At 41.6% G+C, this 25,261-nt stretch overlaps 1 protein-coding gene across 1 annotated transcript in view; it reads right to left on the reverse strand.

Annotated features, from left to right (window-relative positions):
- Positions 1–1,854: 1,854 nt before the first annotated feature.
- Positions 1,855–25,261, reverse strand: part of LOC106569171 (cadherin-2) — a 112,957-nt gene continuing 89,550 nt past the window's right edge. The window contains exons 15-16 of the mRNA XM_014140224.2: positions 8,903–9,067; positions 1,855–3,416 (exon numbers count right to left, since the gene is read on the reverse strand). Coding sequence (XP_013995699.1) covers positions 3,210–3,416; positions 8,903–9,067 — 372 coding nt within the window. The 3' untranslated portion in view covers positions 1,855–3,209. The remainder of the gene's footprint in view (positions 3,417–8,902; positions 9,068–25,261) is intronic.

Raw genomic sequence — 25,261 nt, forward strand, 5'->3', positions numbered from 1 at the left:
GTGTGTGTGTGTTTGTGTGTGTGTGATTGTGTGTGTGTGATTGTGTGTGTGTGTGTGATTGTGTGGGCGTGATTGTGTGGGCGGAGACAGGTGTGCTGGAGTCAGAGCAGATCCGCACCAGCTGCAACCTGTTCCATAATCAAGACCTCTACAAATACTCAGTCCTGTCACTTCCACACTGCCAGATTGTAATCTCTGCCCAGTCAGTCCATGTTTCTAGCTGTTTGTTCCTGTTGTTGTCCCTTGCCTGACGCTGTTTTCCTCTCCGCTACAGTTCTGCCCACTCCGACTCTGGTCCCTGTCTCCAGTCTGACTTCTCGTCAGTCCTGTTACTCTGTCCTGGATTCCCCACTCAACGTTTCCTTGGATTCCCCTCCGGACCTGCTTACCCTGTCCCCACACCTCTCGCTCCAGCCTCAGCCTCCGCACCTGGTTTCCAGCAACTCGCCCGAGCTTCCCCGGGCCTGCACTCAATCTTCCCCCCGTGTTTCAATAAATACCTTGGTTACCTCATCCTAGTCTCCTCGTCTGAGTCAGTCTGCTCTTGGGTTCACCTGTTCCATTCCACGTGACACATTGTGGATCTGGTAGGACAAAAAAGCATGGCGAATTGTTTCCCCCCCCCATGTGTTCATCAGGTTATACTGTAGGTGACAGGGTGACATGTTGTGTGGACTAAAACAGCATAAAACACGGTGTATCACAAAGCATGATCAAAATCATTAGCCAGCTACAGTAATTTTGAGAAACAGTTTGGTAGATTTTTGGGGTCAAATGAACCATTTATCTGCCTTTGATAAGTAGCTAGCTATAGTTAGCTGGTAACTTGCTAGCTAGTTAGCTCCCATGCCAATACCAAGACTTTCTAAACTAATATCTAGCTCAGAAATATTAAGTTATTTCAGAATGAAAGTTAACTGGCTAGCGCATATCATGCTTTAAGACATTATGCTAGCTAGCTATCCCTAGGTAGATAATGTGTGGTAACTTATTGCATCTGCATGCTACTTGTTGCATTCTCCCTGGTGCACTTGTTCATTCCTGAGCTGGCTGCTCGTTCTAAATAGTATAATCTAATCTGTTCAAAACAGTGGCAGCATGTGCAGCAGTGGTCATTCAGTTTTTGACACGCAAAAGTGAAATGGGTGTATTTATGCTGTTGTTCAAAGGCACAGATTGCTTTATTTTTCTTAAAGAAGCTACCGTTAGTTCCAAAACTTGGCATCATATTTCTGTCATGCTGCTTTGTTGACAACTCTAACTATCTCGCGACCCGGGTATTCAGCCAATCAGTGGCCGCCACTGTGACGGATGTGTCTGTGACAGCAGCATCCAGATATGTTATGTGCATGATAGCTAGAGCAGTAGTTAGTGTGACACCCTTCCATCTCTCTCTCCTCCTCCTCACATTGTTTTCTTCTCACCCCTACTTCCCACAGTCCCTTGTGACCAGTATAGATGCACATTCCCTGAAGGCAGAGCCCTGCTGGGCTGAGTGTCCTTCCTCTCACTAGGTCAGCTAGCTCCTCTCTGGACTGTTGTACACCCCAGAACCAGGCAGATAACAGCTGGCTCTAGCTGATCGATATGTGCTTGATGACCTTTTGACCTTTGTGAGGAGGACATAAGAGATTCTGAATATCTGTTTTATGCCCTTTGAATATTGACCAGAAAACTAATGTACACTCATGCATCTCTACTCATATTTACTGTAAACAAACATTTACAACTAACTCTTGGTAGAAAAAGGTCAAATCAAATGTTGGTCAATAGCTACTTTTCTTGTAAAAGTGGTTGTTATTCATAAGAAACAATGCTTTGAGTTTGAGGAATCAAGAAATAAAGAGACAATCGTTAGCTCCAAAATTAGCATTTTATTCGGATTGTTGGGGTCAGATGTATCATTTGTATTCCAGTACATACGATTATCCACAAAGCTTCAGACAAAAACCTTTCCCAGTCTTAAAGCTGATTCAGTAATTAGTGCCAACGGTGGGTACCACAACACCCCACCCACACCCTTTTTTTGGTACAAATTCAAACAGTTGTGCTGACAAGATAGCAATTTTTTCATTTTTTTTGTTCAGTTGTTTCTTCATTTTATACAAAATACTTTCTTAACTTATCTTCTACACATGTAATGTCACCTGGTTTTCATTTTTTTGCTTTGTAAATACATTTTGTAAATAACATTTTTTCATCATTTTTGTTATCGTGAAAAGATAAAAACATGCAAAACCTTTAATTTGTAGTCCAAATTATACATTTACAAGTTCAGAACTTTTTGCACTGCTTCATAGACTACATCAAAAGAAAAAAAGAAAAAACAACATTATGTACACATTTTCTTTACAGTGAAGAAAAAGTTGAAAGTACCCGATGATGACCAAGGCAAATGAAGTGTACATGGATTAGAAGAAAATAAACAATTGCTGTTTTTGTAAAGTACTACACCACTTCAGAAAAAAGAAAAAAAACGTATTCCGCTACAAAAGTATCATTTATGACTCCCTTTATTTGCAACCAGCTGCATAAGTTATATGTTTTAGTGAAAAAAGTCAAAAACTCTAGCATACTGTACAGTGCTGTTCTCAGTTGTTTCTCCCCATCCAAGTTAACAAAGGATCCTTCATCATCTCTTCCTCTTGGTAATTCACTTAAATAATCATTGTTCAACAAACAGCAGTATTGTGTAACCAAAAAAGCATGTAGAAGCATACCATAGTTTAACATACTTTATGTTTTGAAATCACTCCAAAAGTCAGTACCATTAAAGCCTTGAACATAAAACTAATCATTCAGATCCCCAAAAAATGTACAAAAAGGCACATTATATCCCAGTGCTTCTGTACTGTGAAATTCAAGTGTAACTGAGCGCTCTCAATATCAACGATCCAAACAGTGACAGTTCACCAATGTTCCCTCCCCTTCTCCAAAACTGGACCACATTTCAGCCTATGCCTAAGCCTTCAACAAGCATATGTATGCGTAGACTACAACAATAAGCCTAGGTTGGTTGTTTTTTGAAAATATTTAGAAATTATGCTGTAATTTTTTGTACTTTTCTGTCATTGTTCCTGTCACCACTCGGTCAGGGGAATATCGGTAATCAGAACCTGTCCACGTCCATCGAGAGGAAAACAAAATATATTTTCTACTTTCCTGGGTTCACCATTCTTTGTCATCTTGTTTTTTGTAGGTCTTGTCTCCTAGTCGTCGCTCCCTCCGTACATATCTGCCAGTTTTCTGAAGCGAGGGCCCCAGTCGTTGAGGTAATCGTAGTCCTGGTCCCCGCCACTGCTGGAGGAGTTGAGGGAGCTTAGGGAGCCGGCTGTGGAACCACTGCCCTCGTAGTCGAACACCAGCAGGGAGTCGTAGGGCGGGGCTGTGGGGTCGTTGTCTGCTGCCTTAAGTCCCTGGATAGACAGGAGGAAATAAAAAAACACGGTTAGATGAGTGAGGAGATTAAGGCCAGCCAGTCCCCCACAACAGACCCAGTCCGTGTCTGACTGCAGCTACAAAATGCCATTCACATTCACAGACATGTTCTTATCCCCCACTTCCACCTAACCAGGCTAATATTAGACACATTTCCTTTGTTTTCCTCCCTTCTACATGATCAGAAAATCAGGTCCGGCTCTAACTGTCCGTCTGCACCACAGCATTTTGGCTGTGATTCTCCCTGATGTTTCTGGCATTCAGGATTATCTAGAACTTGATCAAATGCTGAGATTGAGCATGACCAAATGCCTCAACTCACTGGAAGGCTGCCACTGATGAGCTGGCCCTCCATCCTCAACCCTCCTTCACTCCCCTCTCCACAGGCGCTGCCTGAGGGGCTTGGAGCGCTGAGTGGAGGAGATCACTGTAGTGGCACTGACAATATGGCAGCTTTCGCCACCACATTCTGGATCATGATGTAGTACTACATACCCCCTCCATTTCATGTGTTTAAGTTTTGCCCTAAAACTATGAATGAGGACTGGGGAACGGTGAAGAAGTGCAGAGCAGTGTGTGTGTGTGTGTGTGTGCGTGCGTGCGTGTGTGTGTGTGTGTGTGTGTGTGTGTGTGTGTGTGTGTGTGCGTGTGTGTGTGTGTGCGCACATGTGTACAGTATATGTATTTGTTCCAGTGCGTGTGTTCCAGAAGGTAGGGTGGGATTGGGGGGGGGTTCCATTTTGAAGACTTACATTCCCAGTACTGTACTTAACATTCCCAGAAACTCTCATTGCCGCGTGAGATTGCTTATCTATCATTGGAGATGTGCTCTGGCCATGAACTGCATTGGGCTCAGGCCTGAATCCAATCTCTTATCACTGCCACTGAAATCTAACAAATAATAACCGAATTAAAAGAAAGCGAGCACAACACAGAGTCACGACCGAGCCATTAGGCTCATTAGAAAAATGTCAGATATGTATTGGAGCTCTTCCATTTTGTTGTTACAACACCACTACCACTTTCTCTCACGCTCTCTGTCTCACGCGCTCTCTGTCTCTCGCACTCTCTGTCTCTCGCACTCTCTGTCTCTCGCACTCTCTGTCTCTCGCTCTCTCTGTCTCTCGGTCTCTCTCGCTCTCTGTCTCTCTCACTCACTGTCTCTCACTCTCTCTCAAATAAGGGATAGATTGAAACAAAGTGCCTCGACGCTCAGTGATTATTTTCCACTTGTTAGCCTTCGCTAAATGTTTGCTCAGGGCTGTGGCGCTGATCACTTGGTGGGAAATATGACAGAGGGATCGTTCATTACAATTACTGCCATCACTGGTCCGGTGGATAGAGCAACATCCGACATAACCACCACCCCACTGGCAGTGTGACAAAGTAAGCCAATCACAAAGCTTCATCCGCCTAATTCCACCAAGATTGAATCATCCACTGTGTGAGAGAGACAATAGTCCATTTTAAGAAAACATTGTGCTGTAGTGTCTTTCCATGTCTACCCTGACTTTCTCTTTTGTTCCACTGCTCACAATAAAGGTCTCTGATTGAATTGAATAACATCCTATTCAGAGATTATAGAGAATGACTGCCTCGCCTGGTTCACCAACTACTTCTCTGACAGAGTTCAGTGTGTCAAATCAGAGGGCCTGTTGTCTGGACCTCTGGCAGTCTCGGACCGACTCTTTTCTCTTTATACATCAATGATGTCGCTCTTGCTGCTGGTGATTCTCTGATCCACCTCTACGCAGATGACACCATTCTGTATACTTCTGGCCCTTCTTTGGGCATTGTGTGATAACCAACCTCCAGACGAGCTTCAATGCCATACAACTCTCCTTCCATGGCCTCCAACTGCTCTTAAATGCAAGTAAAACTAAATGCATGCTCTTCAACCAATCGCTGCCCACACCTGCAAGCCCGTCCAGCATCACTACTCTGGACGGTTCTGATTTAGGAAATGTGGACAACTACAAATACCTAGGTGTCTGGTTAGACTGTAAACTCTTCTTCCAGACTCACATTAAGCATCTCCAATCCAAAATTAAATCTAGAATTGGCTTCCTATTTCGCAACAAAGCATCCTTCACTCATGCTGCCAAACATACCCTCGTAAAACTGACTATCCTACCAATCCTTGACTTCGGCAATGTCATTTACAAAATAGCCTCCAACACTCTACTCAGCAAATTGGTTGCAGTCTATCACAGTGCCGTCCATTTTGTCACCAAAGCCCCATATACTACCCACCACTGCGATCTGTATGCTCTCGTTGGCTGGCCCTCGCTTCATATTCGTCGCCAAACCCACTGGCTCCAGGTCTTCTATAAGTCTTTGCTAGGTAAAGCCCTGCCTTGTCTCAGCTCACTGGTCACCATAGCAGCAGCCACCCATAGCACGCCCTCCAGCAGATATATTTCACTGGTCACCCCCAAAGCCAATTCCTCCTTCGGCCACCTTTCCTTCCAGTTCTCTGCTGCCAATGATTGGAACGAACTGCAAAAATCACTGAAGCTGGAGACTCATATCTCCCTCACTAGCTTTAAGCACCAGCTGTCAGAGCAGCTCACAGATCACTGCACCTGTACATAGCCCATCTGTAAATAGCCCATCCAACTCCCTCATCCCCATACTGTTATTTATTTTTGCTCCTTTGCACCCCAGTATCTCTACTTGCACACTCATCTTCTGCACATCTATCACTCCAGTGTTTAATTGCTATATTGTAATTATTTTGCCACTATGGCCTATTTATTGCCTTATATCCCTTATCCTACCTCATTTGCACACAATGAATATATACTTTTTCTATTGTATTATTGACTTTATGTTTGTTTATTCCATGTGTAACTGTCTGTTGTTGTTTGTGTTTCACTGCTTTGCTTTATCTTGGCCAGGACGCAGTTGTAAATGAGAACTTGTTCTCAACTAGCCTACCTGGTTAAATAAAGGTGAAATAAAAACAATTGCAGTAGCAAGTTTCTCTGTTCATTTCACCAGCTGAAATGTTGAATGGAAAAACTTTCCTCTCAATAACATCTACATCTTAAATCTAAAACTGTGTGAACTTTTGGTCCAGCACATGTGGCCAACAAACGGTTATGTGTATGGTGAGGCTGATTTCCCAGACATTACCTCCCTGAGCGGGAACAGACTAAAAGCTGAATAATAGACTATTGTTGGCCACTCCGAGAGGCTAAATTCTTAGGAGGATTTGAGACCTATGCTTCAATTTTAACTCCCCCTTTTTGAATTAACTGCCAAAGGCTCTGTAGGCATGGGGTTATGTGCACACTCCAGACTTTGAGCCCAGACCCGTAACCCCACCCTCACCCCCCTCCACCCCCTCTCCCTGGGCAGCCAGGTCAGATTCCAACCCCAATGACGACAAGGCATAAACCAGCTGCCAGCAGGGTGTAGTGGATAGAATCTACCATGACCGCCTATGTGTGTGTGTGTGTGTTATGGGAAACAGGCTGACATGTACTGCCTGTAATGTGGATGTCTGGGTCAGGATGCTCCGGACCACAACATCTTCCTGTCCTTGTATAGAAAGAATACATTAACCACCAGACTTTTCTCTGCTCCAACAAGTTGCTCAGTTTTGCAACTTTTTTTTGCTCACTGGGCAAAACACTCAAACTCACTCTATATAAATTGAGCTGACAGGAGCATTAAGTGTATTCAGGACTTTTCTGAGAGAGCGAGAGAGCGAAGGAGGGGGAATGGGAGAGATATAGAGTGAGTAGGGGAAGCTGAGCTGAAAGGGCAAGTTCTAATCTAAAAACATGGGAATAGGCCAAAAACTGGGAGAGGGAGAGAACTCACTTTGTAATACTGTGAAAGTATTGTCTGTTGGAGCTGGTGAAGAATACATGACTGTCTTTTTCATTATAAATTCCCCCGCTAGACTCAATGGTGGCCTGAGGCAAGCGAGGCCATGTTGAACAGAACAGGGTGCCTCTATGGAAAGCCAATGTGCTTCTCTTTCTCATCACACTAGATATCTACAGAGCGACGTCTAAAGCTAACTCCATCCCATGCTACACGGCTAAGAGAAAAATAAAATGATCTACAAGTGAACTCTTTGAATACTCATAATAACATGTGGATTTAGCTCATTTATATTGGACACATTATAAATAGTGAAGTTTTATCAATGAAAAAAAAGTGAGGTTTCCATCAAACTTTTTATGCAAGTAAAGTACATGTCAGATAAAAAATGTAATGACAGGCCTTTCCAAATGTCAACAAAACAATGCTAGACAAGGTGGGATCATTTTGTGTCGGTAAAATTAATTAATGCGAGAAATGTCGGTGGAAACCTTTTTATGCGCAAATATTGGTGATGTTATGTGGTCTTCCCACTACGACTTGTTGGGAAACCATGCAGTTTATTAGGCTACAGATTAAATAAGTTATGAGGAACTTCACAGGGTGGTGAAAGTGCAAGGTGATGCTTGATGCTCCTTTCCAATAAAAATTGAGGGTCTTATTCGGGTGACATGATAATCGATGCCTGGCTGAAGTTTGACAAGTACAAATATCTCATCATGTAGGCTATACGTGGACTCTATCTGCACTCTATCTGCGCTGTTGGCTAGAGTGCCCGTGCCAATACCAGAGTGGGCACACTATATAATGCAACATTTTTTGTGATAAAACCATCAACAGAGTTCAAATGCAATGGAAACCCATTTCACTTGTATTTTTTATTCGGTACATGGGAATTTGACCAGAAAAGGTATTATTATGTGCACTACGTCATCACGCACAGCCATTTATCTGCAACAAGTCAATTTGATGGAAACACATCTCTGGTGAGAGAATGCAAGTTGTTTTTATGCGGATTTTAGAATATTTGCATGAAAATCTATTGCCAATTAGATCGAAACCTAGCTATATTTATGTAATTTTAAAATCAAAAGGGAAAGTTTATTCATGAAATTCATTAACCTTTCATGTTTGTATTTTTTATTTTATTTTATTTATTATTTTATTTATTACCTTTATTTAACCAGGTAGGCTAGTTGAGAACAAGTTCTCATTTGCAACTGCGACCTGGCCAAGATAAAGCGTAGCAATTCGACACATACAACAACACAGAGTTACACATGGAATAAACAAAACATACAGTCAATAATACAGATACTATTTGTATTTATTATGGATCCATATTAGCTTCTGCCGAGGAAGCAGCTACTCTTCCTGGGGTCCAGCAAAATTAAGGCATGTGTCTGCTTTTGTTTCAATCAATACTTCCATGAGTACAGGGAAAGAGCTTGCTAATTTAACCTCAACGAAATTCAAAAGTGAAGCCTGCACCATCTACCTCTGTTTTCCTTTATTTCGAAGCATTCGCTTAATTTAATTAAATTGACAATTGAATGAAATCAATGGACTTTGAGAGGGAGGCAATTTCCTCTCCCTGTTGCATTACTCTAGATGTTTGTTTTTTTACCTCGTTGATGAAGTCTCCGATGTCCCCTGGGTGTGGGGCTGCTGACCTTATAGGGTACTGGGGCTCGGGGTGCAGTGGCCTCTCGTCCATACGCCGTATCCCCACGGGCTTGATGGCATCAGGCTCTATCGTGTCGGGCTGCTGGAGCTGGCTCAAGTCGTAATCCTTGAGGGGAGGGTGAGAGGAGAGGCAGATGGGAGTCAGCAAGGAGCCAGAGATAAGTGTATATCCTCACAGAGCTGGGGAGAGGAGCTTGGCATGGGCAGAACCCCCCCAACCGGACCCAGACTCGGATCCATACACACCACAGGAGGTTGGTGGCACCTTAATTGGGGAGGACAGGCTCATGGTAATGGCTGGAGTGGAATCAGTGGAATGGTATCAAATACATCAAACACATGGTTTATATGTGTTTTATGCCATTCCATTTTCTCCACTCCAGCCATTATCATGAGCGACCTTGTAACATTAGAGCTAAAGAAACCTATCAATGGGTGGACTTTAGACTGTTTGTAAACATCACTTAGACAGTTGGCTGCTTTTAACAAGAAGGTCAAGGCTAAGAAACAGAGCATCAGTCAACAAGCCAGTTGCAATAGAGAGGTGTTCTTCTGGAAGGGTGCGCAGGAAACTGTTCTGCTGTAATCAAGCCCTAGGCACGGAATAGCGGATATGCATAAGCCATTAATTATCCTATTAACATTGCCAAGGCAACCTGACTGGCTTGTTTGGTTTGTGCAGTGTCGAGAGAGAGAGCGAGAGAGAGAGAGTTGTGATGTGGATGAGAAGACAGCAGTGAGGAGCTGGACTGATATGCTATCAGAGAAGATATGATGGAGAGAATGTCATGGGAAAATAGCTGTGTGTTTAATAAGCGTGTATGATGGATTGTCCCTCAGCAGATTTTCGGTAATCCATCCATCTCTAATATCCCCCTTCAAAATTGTCCCTGCTTACTTGCACATACAACTATGCACATTTACACGCTCGCACATGCTCGCACACACACGCTCGCACACACACACACACACACACACACACACACACACACACACACACACACACACACACACACACACACACGCGCACGCAAACAAACACACACACGAACGCACACACACACATGCGAACATTTGCATGATTAAAGATGGACCATTTAAACACATACAGTGCCTTCAGAAAGTATTCACACCCCTTGACTTTTTCAACATTTTGTTGTGTTACAGCCTGGATTTAAAATGGATTAAATTGAGATTTTTTTACTGGCCTACACACAATACCCCATAATGTCAAATTACATATTAATAAAAAATGAAAACCTGAAATGTCTTGAGTTAATAAGTATTCAATCCCTTTGTTATGGCAAACCTAAATAAGTTCAAGAGTAAAAATTTGCTTAACAAGTATGGTAGAAAATTACAAGATTATGTTATAATACTGTTTTGCATCAAATAAGGTTTCTCAGTACTCTCTCATCTGTGTCTGTGTGGACTGAGTTGGGCTGGCAATGGATTTATGATAGCTTGGTAATACAACCTTCAGCCTGCATTCCATAGAATGAGTTGGTGTTTGTGTACTCTGAGGTAGCAGGGAAGAGATGGCTCTGGCATGGATAGCTGATGAGAAGAACCTCGTCTTGGAGGCCAAACCCTGGTTTCTATACAATGAAAATAGTCTTCACAGTAGATACTACCTGATGTGAATTATTCATTTATTTTATACAAATCCTAACCTTTTCACCCATTCCAGACATCTGTTGTTTGTCACGTATTCAGAAGGATGTGTCTTAATTATAAAATGCAGTGGCACAGTTCTGCTCACTGGGCTCTCAACGGTCAACTACAGGTGGTCGTTGACCAGCTCCATTATTGCAATAAATAATCAATATTAAAGTATGATTGTTTGAAGAAATAACAAAGTCTCTCTCACTTGGTTAGAATTTCCACCACACAAGTCACTTAATAAGTTGCATGGACTCACTCTGTGTGAAATAATAGTGTTTAACTTAATTTTTGAATGACTACCTTATCTCTGTACTCCACATATACAATTATCTGTAAGGTCCCTCAGTCGAGCAGTGAATATCAAACACAGATTCAACCACAAAGACCAGGAAGATTTTCCAATACCTCGCAAAGAAGAGAACCTATTGGTAGATGGGTCAAAAATACAAGTTATTACACTTTGGATGGTGTATCAATACACCCAGTCACTACAAAGATACAGGCGTCCTTCCTAACTCAGTTGCCGGAGAGAAAGGAATCCACTCTGGGATTTCACCATGAGGCCAATGGTGAGTAAAACAGTGTCATGACTGACCATGAGAATCCAAATACGTCAGGTCAGGTTTGCAATGACTAACTTCAATCAGACCCCCTTTCACCAGTAGAGAGGGTAGGATAGAACTAGTCGGGATTGACACTCACGCCATGTTGTAAATCAAGGGAGAAGATCTAGGCCTGTGCTCTCAAAATTCACAAAAGCAATGTGCTTAGTCTCAACAGACCTTTTCCCGCTGAAACTCTAACACGATCAAAAGTGAATACTGGAACAATATTTTGAACGTAGAATGTGGGGAATAGTCAAAGGCGATCTATATAACACTAATGTCATGTTTGTTATTAAGTGATGTCATTAAAAATGTTATAAAGGAAATACTGTAACTTGGAAAGTATACACACTACATATAGTTGAAGTCGGAAGTTTACATACACCTTAACCAAATACATTTAAACTCCGTTTTTCACAATTCCTGACATTTAATCCTAGTAAAAATTCCCTGTCTTAGGTCAGATAGGATCACCACTTTATTTTAAGAATATGAAATGTCAGAATAATAGTAGAGAAAATTATTTCTTTCAGTTTTTATTTCTTTCATCACATTCCCAGTGGGTCAGAAGTTTACATACACTCAATTAGTATTTGGTAGCATTGCCTTTAAATTGTTTAAAGAAAAAATCTTCCAGTTCGAGGTGAGTAATCACTGTTCTGATGTCCAGAAGTTATTTTCAGTCATAAGAGATGGTAGCAGCAACATTATGTACAAAATAAGTTTTAAAAAACTAACAAAATAGGACAGTTGGTTAGGAGCACGTAAAATGGCAGCCATCCCCTCCGGCACCATTCTGACTCAGGAGCGGTGAGAGATGATGCACAAAAAGGGTATCTACCACAAAATCACGACACTAATAACCACCCTGGTCAAAATAACTATAAAGAATGTCGCCAGTGCAACGACTACCGCTACAATCAACCCACACAAAGTGTCAGGGCACAAGGGTACCAAAGCGTTCAATGATGCTAAAAACATAAACCAATACTCTCTAAAAGATCTGCTAAGAGAAGTACAGAAGCGGCAAAAAAATTGAGAAGGAGGAAAAAGATAAGTCGCCATGACTAGGCATAGAATTGGTGGAGAACAGGCCCGCCGGAATTAACACCATTAGCGAGGACATAAACAATCCAATAACCCCCGCTCTCACTTGATACCCAATCCAGTGCCTGCTTGATCCAGAAACAAGCCCACAGGCTTTGACAATAGACTTTGATACAAAGGTTGTAACACACAAGGTAAACAACATTGCAATAGCCAATTCTACTCGAACTCCGATAAGTCGATCTGTTTTCACCATGAACACAAATGACACATCACGCCATTGTGAACAATCACTCGACTTTGTGGGGAATATAACTACAAAAGGCAACTGTGAAAGTCGCTGCCTGGAAACCGTCATAGAGGACTGCTTAACCTGTGATGCGCTAATTAATTATGGCACGACAATATCACTCATCTCTCAAACATTGTTCAGTGATCTCAAAAGGACTGTGAACCCAGCTAAACGTTGGTTAAAAACGGTACGATGCAGAACTAAACTTCGAGCTTTCACTTAACCTGTTTAGGATAGGGGGCAGTATTTGCACGGCCGGATAAAAAAAGTACCCAATTTAATCTGGTTATTACTCCTGCCCAGAAACTAGAATATGCATATAATTGTTTGATTTGGATAGAAAACACCCTAAGGTCTCTAAAACTGTTTGAATGTGTCTGTGAGTATAACAGAACTCATATGGCAGGCCAAAACCTGAGAAGATTGCATACAGGAAGGCCCTCTCTGACCATTTCTTGGCCTTCTATAGCCTCTTTATGGAAAATAGAGGATCTCTGCTGTAACGTGACATTTTCTAAGGCTCCCATAGGCTCTCAGAAGGCGCCAGAACGGGGAATGATGACTCTGCAGTCCCTGGCTGAAAAACAGTAGCGCATTTGGATAGTGGTCGATCTGAGAACAATGAAACGGGCGTGCGCGTGAAGAGTCCATTTTACATTTTCAGTCTTTGAACGAAAACAACGTCTCCTGGTCGGAATATTATCGGCATTTTACGAGAAAAATCGCATAAAAATTTATTTTAAACAGCGTTTGACATGCTTCGAAGTACGGTAATGGAATATTTAGACATTTTTGGTCACGATACGCGCCGGCGTGTCACCCTTCGGATAGTGTCTTGAACGCAAGAACAAAACGCCGCTATTTGGATATAACTATGGATTATTTGGAACCAAAACAACATTGGGTGTAAAGTACAAGTCCTGGGAGTGCATTCTGACGAAGAACAGCAAAGGTAATCCAATTTTTCTTATAGTAAATCTGAGTTTGGTGAGTGCCAAACTTGGTGGGTGTCAAAATAGCTAGCCATGATGGCCGGGCTATCTACTCAGGATATTGCAAAATGTGCTTTCACCGAAAAGCTATTTTAAAATCTGACATAGCGATTGCATAAAGGAGTTCTGTATCTATAATTCTTAAAATAATTGTTATGTTTTTTGTGAACGTTTATCGTGAGTAATTTAGTAAATTCACCGGAAGTTTCGGTGGGTATGCTAGTTCTGAACGTCACATGGTAATGTAAAAAGCTGGTTTTTGATATAAATATGAACTTGATTGAACAAAACACGCATGTATTGTATAACATAATGTCCTAGGAGTGTCATCTGATGAAGATCATCAAAGGTTAGTGCTGCATTTAGCTGTGGTTTTGTTTTTTGTGACATATATGCTGGCTTTAAAAATGGGTGTGTGATTATTTCTGGCTGGGTACTCTCCTGACATAATCTAATGTTTTGCTTTCGTTGTAAAGCCTTTTTGAAATCGGACAATGTGGTTAGATAAAGGAGAGTCTTGTCTTTAAAATGGTGTAAAATAGTCATATGTTTGAAAAATTGAAGTTTTGGGATTTTTGAGGAATTTGTAATTCGCGCCACGCCCTATCATTGGATATTGGAGCGGTGTTCCGCTAGCAGAACATCTAGATGTAAGAGGTTAACTTCCTCGCCGCTCACAATGTGACTCATGCTGAAACTAGACTTCCAAAATGTATCGCTTTTTCACCCTGTGTATGTTACCAGCCTCGACATTGAACACCTGCTACTCGGAGCAGACTTGATGGATAATTTTTTCCCACTGATGGATTTGAAAAACAACCAATTGTGGTCACCGTGCCGTCTCCACTGAAGTTATTTGAGCAAGAATTAAGACGACTTTCGAGTAGTAGTAGTAGACGTGTATAAAAGCAACAGATACCATTAACTTCTTTGGGATAGGGGGCAGTATTTTCACGGCCGGATAGAAAACGTACCCGATTTAATCTGGTTACTACTCCTGCCCAGAAACTAGAATATGCATATAATTAGATTTTGATAGAAAACACTATAAAGTTTCTAAAACTGTTTGAATGGTGTCTGTGAGTATAATATAACTCATATGGCAGGCAAAAACCTGAGAAAAATCTAACCAGGAAGTGAGAATTCTGGTGCTTGTAGTCCTTTCAAGTCATTGCCAATCGAACACACAGTGAGTTAGGGTTCATTTTGCACTTCCTAAGGCTTCCACTAGATGTCAACAGTCTTTAAAGAGTTGTTTGAGTCGTCTATGATGAACAGAGACCGAATGAGAAGGCTGAGAAGTTGGTGACCCCGGGAATGAGAAGCGCGTTCACGCGAGAGGTAGCTCCACGTTCCAAAATGTTTTTCAAAACACTGGTTTCATCCGGTTGGAATATTACTGAATCTTCACGTTCTAAAGGCCCTAAAGATTGATGCTTTACAACGTTTGACATCTTTGAACGAACGTAAATCGACTTTTCTTCGTGACATTTCCTCGCACGTCCTACATTTGGAGTAGCTGAACTGAACGCGCGAACAACAAGGAGCTATTTGGACATACATTATGGAGTTTATCGAACAAAACAACATTTATTGTGGACCTGGGATTCCTGGAAGTGCCATCTGATGAAGATTACTAAAGGTAAGCGAATATTTTTAGTTTTATTTATGCTTTTAGATGACTCCAAAATGGCGGCTATCTGTATTGCTTGATGTCTTTTTCTGAGCGCAGTACTCAGATTATTGCAAAGTGTGCTTTCCACGTGAAGTTATTTTGAAATCGGACAACGTGGTTGGATTCAGGAGATGTTTATCTATAATTCTTTGAATAACAGTTTAATATTTTATCAAGGTTTATGAATAGTATTTTTGTAAATCGTGCTGATCACCGGCAGTTTTGGAGGAAACATATTTTCTAAACGTCAAGCGCCAATGTAAAATGGGGGTTTTGGATATAAATATGAACTTGATAGAACAAAAAATGCATGTATTGTCTAACATAATGTCCTAGGAGTGTCATCTGATGAAGATCATCAAAGGTTAGTGCTGCATTTAGCTGTGTTTAAGGGTATTTGTGATGCATGGTAGTTGCTTGGAAATGGCTGTGTGGTTTTTTGTGTCTATGTACTCTCCTAACATAATCTAATGTTTTGCTTTCGCTGTAAAGCCTTTTTGAAATCGGACAACGTGGTTCGATTCAGTAGAAGTGTATCTATAAAATGGTGTAAAATAGTCCTATGTTTGAGAACTTTAAATTATGACATTTTGTGGTTTTAAATTTGGCGCTCTGATTTGTCACTGGCTGTTGAATAGTGTGGGACGATTTCGTCCCACCTCCCCTAGAGAGGTTAACCTCTTGACGCACGCCAAGGATAGGGGGCGCTACAGCGTTTTTTGAAAGAAATACGTGCCCATTTTAAACGGCCTCCTACTCAAACTCAGAAGCTAGGATATGCATATAATTAGTAGATGTGGATAGAAAACACCCCAAAGTTTCTAAAACTGTTTGAATGGTGTCTGTGAGTATAACAGAACTCATATGGCAGTCAAAACCCCGAGACAGATCCTAACAGGAAGTGGAAATCTGATTTGTGGACTCAACTTCAGCCCTTTGCCTATAAAACACACCGTGAGTTAGGATTCATTGAGCACTTCCTATGGGTTCCACTAGATGTCCCCAGTCTTTACAAAGTGGTTTGAGTCTTCTACGGTACAAACTGACCGAATGAGAGGCTGTGGAACTTGGTCATAGGGGGAGGGCCATTACCATTATGACGCGGGCCCCCCTGGCTACCCTCCCCTTTCGAAATGTTTAGAAAGACAATGCAATCGTCCCCCTTGAATATTATTCAAGCTCTGGTTGAAAAAGGCCATAAATATTTATGTTATACAACGTTTGACATGTTTGAACGAACTTAAATATATATTTTCTGCACATTCGTGACGAGAAGTCCCGCGCACTACGGTACATTTTGAGTAGCCTTCGGAACGCGCTAACAAGAAGAAGCTATTTGGACATAAATTATTAACTTTTTCGAACAAACCTACATTTGTGGACCTGGGATTCCTGGAAGTGCTTTCTGATGAAGATAATCAAAGGTAAGGGAATATTTACAATAGTATACAAGAGTAGATTTGATATTCGATTGTTCCTTGATGGCGCTGACCTGTATCGCTAGCCTCCCCTTTTATTGCAAAGTGTGATTTCCCAGTAAAGTTATTTTTAAATCTGGCAATGCGGGTGCTTTCACGAGATGTTAATCTATAATTCTTTGAATGACAATATTACATTTTAAAAATGTTTTCGAATAGTAATTTAGTAAATTGTAGTGCTGTTTCACCAGATGCATTTAAGGGAAAATAGTTTCTCAACGTCACGCGCCGATGTAAAATGCTGTTTTTATATATAAATATGAACTTTATCAAACAAAAGAATGCATGTATTGTGTAACATGATGTCCTAGGAGTGTCATATGATGAAGATTGTCAAAGGTTAGTGCTGCATTTAGCTGTTTTTTGGTTATTTGTGATGCATGTGGTTGGTCGGAAAATGGCGATGTGGCTACTTTGACGATACACTCCTCTAACATAATCTAATGTTTTGCTTTTGCTGTAAAGCCTTTTTGAAATCGGACAATGTGGTTCGATTCAGGAGAGGTGTATCTATAAAACGGTATAAAATAGTCCTATATTTGAGAAGAAAAAAAATATTAAATTTTGTTATGGTTCGGTTATGAATATGGCGATATGGTTTTTCGCTGGATGTTGATCCCGCATGCGGGACGAGCGCTTCAAGAGTTAACTTGGGTCAAATGTTTCGTGTAGTTTCCACAAGCTTCCCACAATAAGTTGGGTGAATTTTGGCCCATTCCTCCTGACAGAGCTGGTGTAACTGAGTCAGGTTTGCAGGCCTCCATGCTCGCACACGCTTTTTCAGATCTGCCCACAAATGTTCTATGGGATTGAGGTCAGGGCTTTGTGATGGCCTCTCCAATACCTTGACTTTGTTGTCATTAAGTCATTTTGCCACAACTTTGGAAGTATGCTTGGGGTCATTGCCAATTTGGAACACCCATTTGCGACCATGCTTTAACTTCTTGACTGATGTCTTGAGATGTTGCTTCAATATATCCAAATCATTTTCTCTCCTTCATGATGCCAAATATTTTGTGAAGTGCGCCAGTCCCTCCTGCAGCAAAGCACCCCCACAACATGATGCTGCCACCCCCATGCTTCACGGTTGGGATGGTGCAAGCCTCCCCCTTTTTCCTCCAAACATAACGATGGTCATTATGAGCAAACAGTTCTATTTTTGTTTCATCAGACCAGAGGACATTTCTCCAAAAAGTACGATCTTTGTCCTCATGTGCATTTGCAAACCGTAGTCTGGCTTTTTTATGGCGGTTTTGGAGCAGTGACTTCTTCCTTGCTGAGCGGCCTTTCAGGTTATGTTGACATCAGCCCCTTTTTACTGTGGATATAGATACTTTTGTGCCTGTTTCTTCCAGCATCTTCACAAGGTCCTTTGCTGTTGTTCTGGGATTGATTTGCACTTTTTGCACCAAAGTACGGTCATCTCTAGGAGACAGAACGCGTCTCCTTCCTGAGCGGCTACGTTTTCCCATGGTGTATATACTTGCGTACTATTGTTTGTCCAGATAAACGTGGTACCTTCAGGCATTTCGTAATTGTTCCCAAGTATGATCCAGACTTGTGGAGGTCTACTATTTTTTTTCTGAGGTCTTGGCTGATTTATTTTGATTTTCCCATGATGTCAAGCAAAGAAGCACAGAGTTTGAAGGTAGACCTTGAAATACATCCACAGGTACACCTCCAATTGACACAAATTATGTCAATTAGCCTATCAGAAGCTTCTAAAGCCATGGCATAATTTTCTGGAATTTTCCAAGCTGTTTAAAGGCACTGTCAATTTAGTGTATGTAAACGTCTGAGCCACTGGAATTGTGATACAGTGAATTATAAGTGAAATAGTCTATTTGTAAACAATTGTTGGAAAAATTACTTGTGTAATGCACAAAGTAGATGTCCTAACCGTCTTGCCAAAACTATAGTTTGTTAACAAGAAATTTGTGGAGTGGTTTAAAAACAAGTTTAAATGACTATGTAAACGTTCGACTTCAACTGTATGTGAGAGTGGATTCTCGGCCCTCACTAGCTTGAAAACTAAATACAGGCACAGTCTGTGTGTGGGAAATGATTTAAGAGTGGTTAATAAACTCACTTCCAAGCTCACAACTGGAGCTTGGTACACAAAGGAGTGAAGACGGCAGAAGGTTTCAGACTTCGGCACAGTGCAATACGGCGCATCTTCACCAACAAAGCCAAAGCTTGGCTTCTCCTCGTGGCCTTTCGGTCCATTATTCCCCACAGGATCAAGCCAACGCCTTGACAAAATCATCAAAAACTTCTGCAACTTTGACCCCGTTCCAGGGAAGCCAAACGACACTGAGACGTTCATAGAAGACATAGAGAACGCCTTACCCGTTTACCCGTTGATGCGTAAGTCGAATAGACACATGACAAGTTCATCTGTCTACAACAGTAACATGTGCAAAACGACTACGCAAAACTAAATTTCTAAAACTGTTAAAATGATGTCTGTGAGTATAACAGAACTTAGTTGGCAGGCGAAACCCCGAGGACAAACCATCCAGGAGAATTTGTTTTTGAGGTGGCTGTGTTTTCAATGGGTTTCTATGTGAATCAAGATTTCTGAGGCATCTGGTTGCAGTTCATATGGCTTCCACTAGATTTCTACAGTCTTTAGAAATTGGTTGATGTTTTTCCTTTGAGAAATGAAGAAGTAACCATATCCTTTCTGGGTTTATAGCCAAGTGGACTGTTTTGTTTGGGGTGCGCATCCTGAAGCTTGCTCTACTTTCATTTGATCTGCTATTGATCACAGTTTATCCCATCTTAAATTTGATCGATTATTAACGTTTTAAAATATCTAAAGTTGGATTAGGAAAGTTGTTTGAAATGTTTGGACAAAGTTTACAGGTAACTTATTAGATATTTTGTAGTCATGTTGGGCGAGTTGGAACCGATGTTTTTCTCAATCAAACGCGCCAAATAAATTGACATTTTGGAGATATAATGATGGAATTAATCCAACAAAAGGACCATTTGTGATGTTTATGGGACATATTGGAGTGCCAACAGAAGAAGCTCTTCAAATGTAAGGCATGAATTATATCGTTATTTCTGAGTTTTGTGTCGCGCCTGGCAGTTTGAAATATGATTGTCATGTGTTTGTTTGATGGGGTGCTGTCCTCAGATAATCGCATGGTTTGCTTTCGCCGTAAAGCCTTTTTGAAATCTGACACGGTGGCTAGATGAACAAGAAGTTAAGCTTTAATTTTGTGTATTGCACTTGTGAATGTATGAAAGTTAAATATTTCTAATAATTTGTTGGGAATTTCGCGCTCTGCAATTTCCCTGGATCTTGTCGAAACGTTCCGCTAGCGGAACCCCTAGCCGTAACAGGTTAACGAGTCCGACATGAAGGATATACTGCTTTCTCGGCAACGGGCCCAAATCCCTGTCATTTGCGTGAAGAAAAGATGGAGAAAAAGGGTAACGGAGGTCGGGCTGCCTTCTGAGAATTCGTCGGCGAGTGAGTAAACCCCCACTGCCATACATTCTATTGGCCAACGTGCAATCATTGGAAAATAAAATGGATGATATACGATCAAGATTATCTTACCAACGGGACATTAAAAACTGTAATATCTTATGTTTCACCGAGTCGTGTTTGAACAACGACTTATTGTTGTTCAAAGAGCTGGTGGGATTTTCCATGCAACAGCAGGACAGAGAAGCTATGTCTGGTAAGACGAAGTGTGGGGTTGTGTGTCTATTTGTCAATAACAGTTGGTGCACGGTGTCTAATATTAAAGAAGCCTCGAGGTATTGCTCGCCTGAGGTAGAGTACCTTATGATAAGCTGTAGTCCACACTACTTACCAAGAGAGTTCTCATCTATATTATTCGTAGCTGTCTATTTACCACCACAAACCGATTTTGGCATTAAGACCGCACACAACCAGCTGTATAAGGCCATAAGCAAACAAGAAAATGCTCATCCAGAAGCGGCGCTCCTAGTGGCCGGGGACTTTAATGCAGGCAAACTTAAATCCGTTTATACCTCATTTCCACCAGCATGTCACATGTGCAACCAGAGGAAAAAAACCTCTAGAGCACCTTTACTCCACACACAGAGATGCATACAAAGCTCTCCCCCGCCCTCCATTTTGCAAATCTGACCAAAATTCCATCCTCCTGATTCCTGCTTACAAGCAAAAACTGAAGCAGGAAGTACCAGTGACTTGCTCAATATGAAAGTGGTAAGATGACATGGATGCTACTCTACAGGACTGTTTTGTTATTACAGACTGGAATATGTTCCGGGAATCATCCAATGGCAATGAGGAGTATCAATTATCGGCTTCATCAATAAGTGCATTGACGACGTCATCTCCACGGTGACTGTACGTACTTATCCCATCCAGAAGCCATGGATTACAGGTAACATCCGCATCGAGCTAAAGGCTTTCAAGGGGCAGGACACTAATCCGTACGCTTATAAGACATTCCGCTATGCCCTCCGACGAACCATCAAACAGGCAAAGCATCAATGCAGGATTAAGATTGAATCCTACTACACCAGCTCTGACGCTCGTCGGATGTGGCAGGGCTTGAAAACTCTTACGGACTACAAAGGGAAACCCAGCCGCGAGCTGCCCAGTGACGCAAGCCTACCAGACGAGCTAAATGCCTTTTATGCTCGCTTCGAGGCAAGCAACACTGAGGCATGTATGAGAGCACCAGCTGTTCCGGACGACTGCGTGATAATGCTCTCAGTAGCCGATGTGAGCAAGACCTTTAAACAGGTCAACATTCACAAAGCCGTAGGGCCAGATGGATTTCCAGGACGTGTACTCAAAGCATGCGCGGACCAACTGGCAAGTGTCTTCACTGACATTTTCAACCTCTCCCTGACTGAGACTGTAATGCCTACATGTTTCAAACAGACCACCATAGTCCCAGAGCCCAAGAAAGCGAAGGTAACCTGCCTAAATGATTACCGCCCCGTAGCACTCACATTGGTAGCCATGAAGTGCTTTGAAAGACTGGTCATGGCTCACATCAATAGCATCATCCCGGATACCCTAGACCAGTTATTCCCAAACTGGGATGGCCCGGTTCCATCATGAGGTTAGCTCCTCCGTGGATAACATAGCTATGAAATAGACTCCTTCATACCTATCATCACTACAATGGTATAAGAAACATTGACTTGTAGTAAAACCACTAAAGGTCCCCTTGGCATATGGGTTGAGGTCGGCACCGATTCTTATTGACACACGGTCAATGACATGGAAATTATCTGATGACGTCAGACTCACTCTGCCCAGGTTGCAGCCTACCAGGCTACTTGGTTTTCTTGCCCTTGGCATGTGCGCTTGTGCATGCATAAACACACATGCACAACAGAACCGGGCTGCGGTTCGTGTGCAAAATATATATGGTTATTGTAGGTGAGAGTAGTTTCTGAATGTGGCAATGTTAAGTGTCTCTGTCCCTCTCTCCCTCTCCATCTCTTCTTTAACAAGTATCCATGTTGGTGATATGAATGGTGTCACGATAATGAAAACCGAGGAAGGATCAACAACATTGCAGTTATTCCACAATACTAACCTAATTGACAGAGGTAAAATATGGAACCCTGTGAAAAATAAATATATTCCAAAGCATGCATCCTGTTTGCAACAAGGCACTAAAGTCAAACTCCCCAAAAATATGGCAAAGCAACTAACCTTTTGTCCTAAACACGAAGTGTTATATTTGGGGCAAATCAAATACAACACATTACTGAGTACCACTCTCCATATTTTCAAGCATAGTGGTGGCTGCATCATGTTATAGGTATGCTTGTAATCGTTATGGACTGAGGAGTTTTTCAGGATGAAAAAGAAGCAGAATGAAGCTAAGCACAGGCAAAATCCTAGAGGAAAACCTGGTTCAGTCTGCTTTACACCAGAAACTGTGAGATGAATTCAGCTTTCAGCAGGACAATAACCTAAAACACAAGGCCAAATCTACACTGAAGTTGCTTACCAAGAAACAGTGAATGTTCCTGAGTGGCTGAGTTATAGTTTTGGCTTAAATCTACTTGAAAATCTTTGGTAGGACCTGAAAATGGTTGTCTAGTAATGAAGAATTTTTTAAAGAAAAATGGGCAAATCCCTCTTTCCTTTTTGGAAAGCTGTTAGAGACTTACCCAGAAAGACTCACAGCTGTAATCTCTGCCAAAGGTGCTTCTACAAAGTATTGACTCAGCAGTGTGAATACTTATGTAAATTAGATATTTCTGTATTTCATTTTCAATACATGTGCAATTATTTCTAAAGACATGTTTTCACTTTGTCATTATGGGGTATTGTGTGTAAATTAATACATTTTGAATTCAGGCTCTAACACAACAAAAAGTGAAGGGTTATGAATATTTTCAGAAGGCACTGTACATGCCGAAAATATATATGAATAGACACATGTATCAGGTTTGTCTCAATATAAACACATGGCTCATGTTTATCTTAATAAAAAACACATGGATCATGTTTATCTTAATATAAACAAATGTATCATTTTTTATTAGAATTTTTTTTACACCCTTTTTCTTCCCAATTTTGATCTTATCTCATCACTGCAACTCCCCAACGGGCTCGGGAGGCGAAGGTCTAGTCATGTGTCCTCCGAAACACCGCTAAACAGCACTTCTTAACACCTGCCCGCTTAACCCGGAAGCCAGCCGCACCAATGTGTCGGAGGAAACACTGTTCAACTGACGACTGAGGTCAGCCTGCAGGCGCCTGGCCCACCACAAGGGGTCGCTAGAGCGCGATGAGCCAAGTAAAGCCCCCCCCAGGCCAAACCCTAAACCAGATGACGCTGGGCCAATTGTGCGCTGCCCTATGGGACTTCCGATCACGGCCATTTGTGATACAGCCCGGGATTAAACCTGGGTCCATAAGTGACGCCTCTAGCACTGCGATGCAGTGCCTTAGACCGCTGCGCCACTCGGGAGGCCTCGTATCATGTTGATTTTAATATAAACACATTGATCATGTTTATCTTAATAAAAACACATGTATTATGTTTATTTTAATAAAAACACATGTATCATGTTTGTCTTAATATAAACATCCAAACACACAGATTGACAGTCACATTGGCTGGAAGGGGACAATGGCCATTACACATCCTAGAGCAGAAAGCCATGTGTGCGTCCCCTCTAGCCTCCGTCCTCCTCCCAGCCCAATCGTCCTCCTCCCAATCTCCCTGTGACCCTTCCATGACCTTCTACGCTACAGGGTCATCCCAGAGGTCAGGGCTTAGTAACAGAGAACTACACCATAAAATTACAGCCACAGAGCCACAACTGGATAATGATGACACACTACGCCCTCAAGGTAACCATTCTTCACACATCACACCACTAAGCACCAACCTGCAGACATATCATTTCCCCTGCCACGCCCGGACAACACAATGAATCACCAACACTGTGGCTGGACATTCCAATGTTGGACTTTAGCCTCCCCTTGATCTTAAAATGGGTGGAGCTGGGCAGTAAACAACCACAACAACATCGGATAAACAAACTCATCACGTAAGGGGAGGAATTTGTTAGGCCATATTTTCACTTCAAATATCTATTTAATATTCTGCTTAAAGCAAAGGTTTGGCTGACGATGGCCCTGATCTACACCTATTGACTGACTGCGTCCTTCCTCTGAGTGAGAATTTAAGAGGTTACTGTTTTCCACCCTTTTTTTCTTTTGACAATTGAATGATTAATTAGGATACCTGCTGCGGCTGCATAAACAGGTTTGCTCTGTCAAGAAAAAATTGCCCGGTGGTAATTTAATAACAGGACTATTTTTCCAGATAATGAAAGGACGCATCTCCAAGCTATTTTGTTTGTGTGGCCTCGAAATAATAATTTCCATATGTATTTGTAACGACTATATCATATGCAGCTTTCCACTGTGGTCCTTTGAAAAACTAGACAGAGATCAAGAGGTCACACTTTATTTGGATAGTCCCATGTAGATGATCTACAGATTGTCATACTATCAACAAACAATATGTTGATATGCAAATGCTTGCTAAGGTTAGGTTAAGAATAAGGGTTAGGGTAAGGTTAGGGCTAGGGCTAGGGTAAGGGTTAAGTTTAGGGTTAGGATAAGGATTTGGGTTAGTGGATAGTTAGTTTAAATGTGGTCAACATATACAAAATTACTAAGCATCTACACTGCCTTGCAAAGTATTCATCCCCCTTGGCATTTTTCCTATTTTGTTGCATTACAACCTGTAATTTAAATTGATTTTTATTTGGATTTCATGTAATGGACATACACAAAATAGTCCAAAGTGAAATAAAAAAAATAACTTGTTTAAAAAAATTCCAAATAATAAAAACCGGAAAAGTGGTCCGTGCGTATGTATTCACCTCCTTTGCTATGAAGCCCCTAAATAACATCTGGTGCAACCAATTACCTTCAGAAGTCACATAATTAGTTAAATAAAGTCCACCTGTGTGCAATTTAATTGTCCTATGATCTGTCACATGATTAAATCCATTATAAACATTTTTTAAGAATATGGCACCAC

This window comes from Salmo salar, chromosome ssa14 (genome assembly GCF_905237065.1).
Source record: "Salmo salar chromosome ssa14, Ssal_v3.1, whole genome shotgun sequence".
Taxonomy (NCBI): domain Eukaryota; kingdom Metazoa; phylum Chordata; class Actinopteri; order Salmoniformes; family Salmonidae; genus Salmo; species Salmo salar.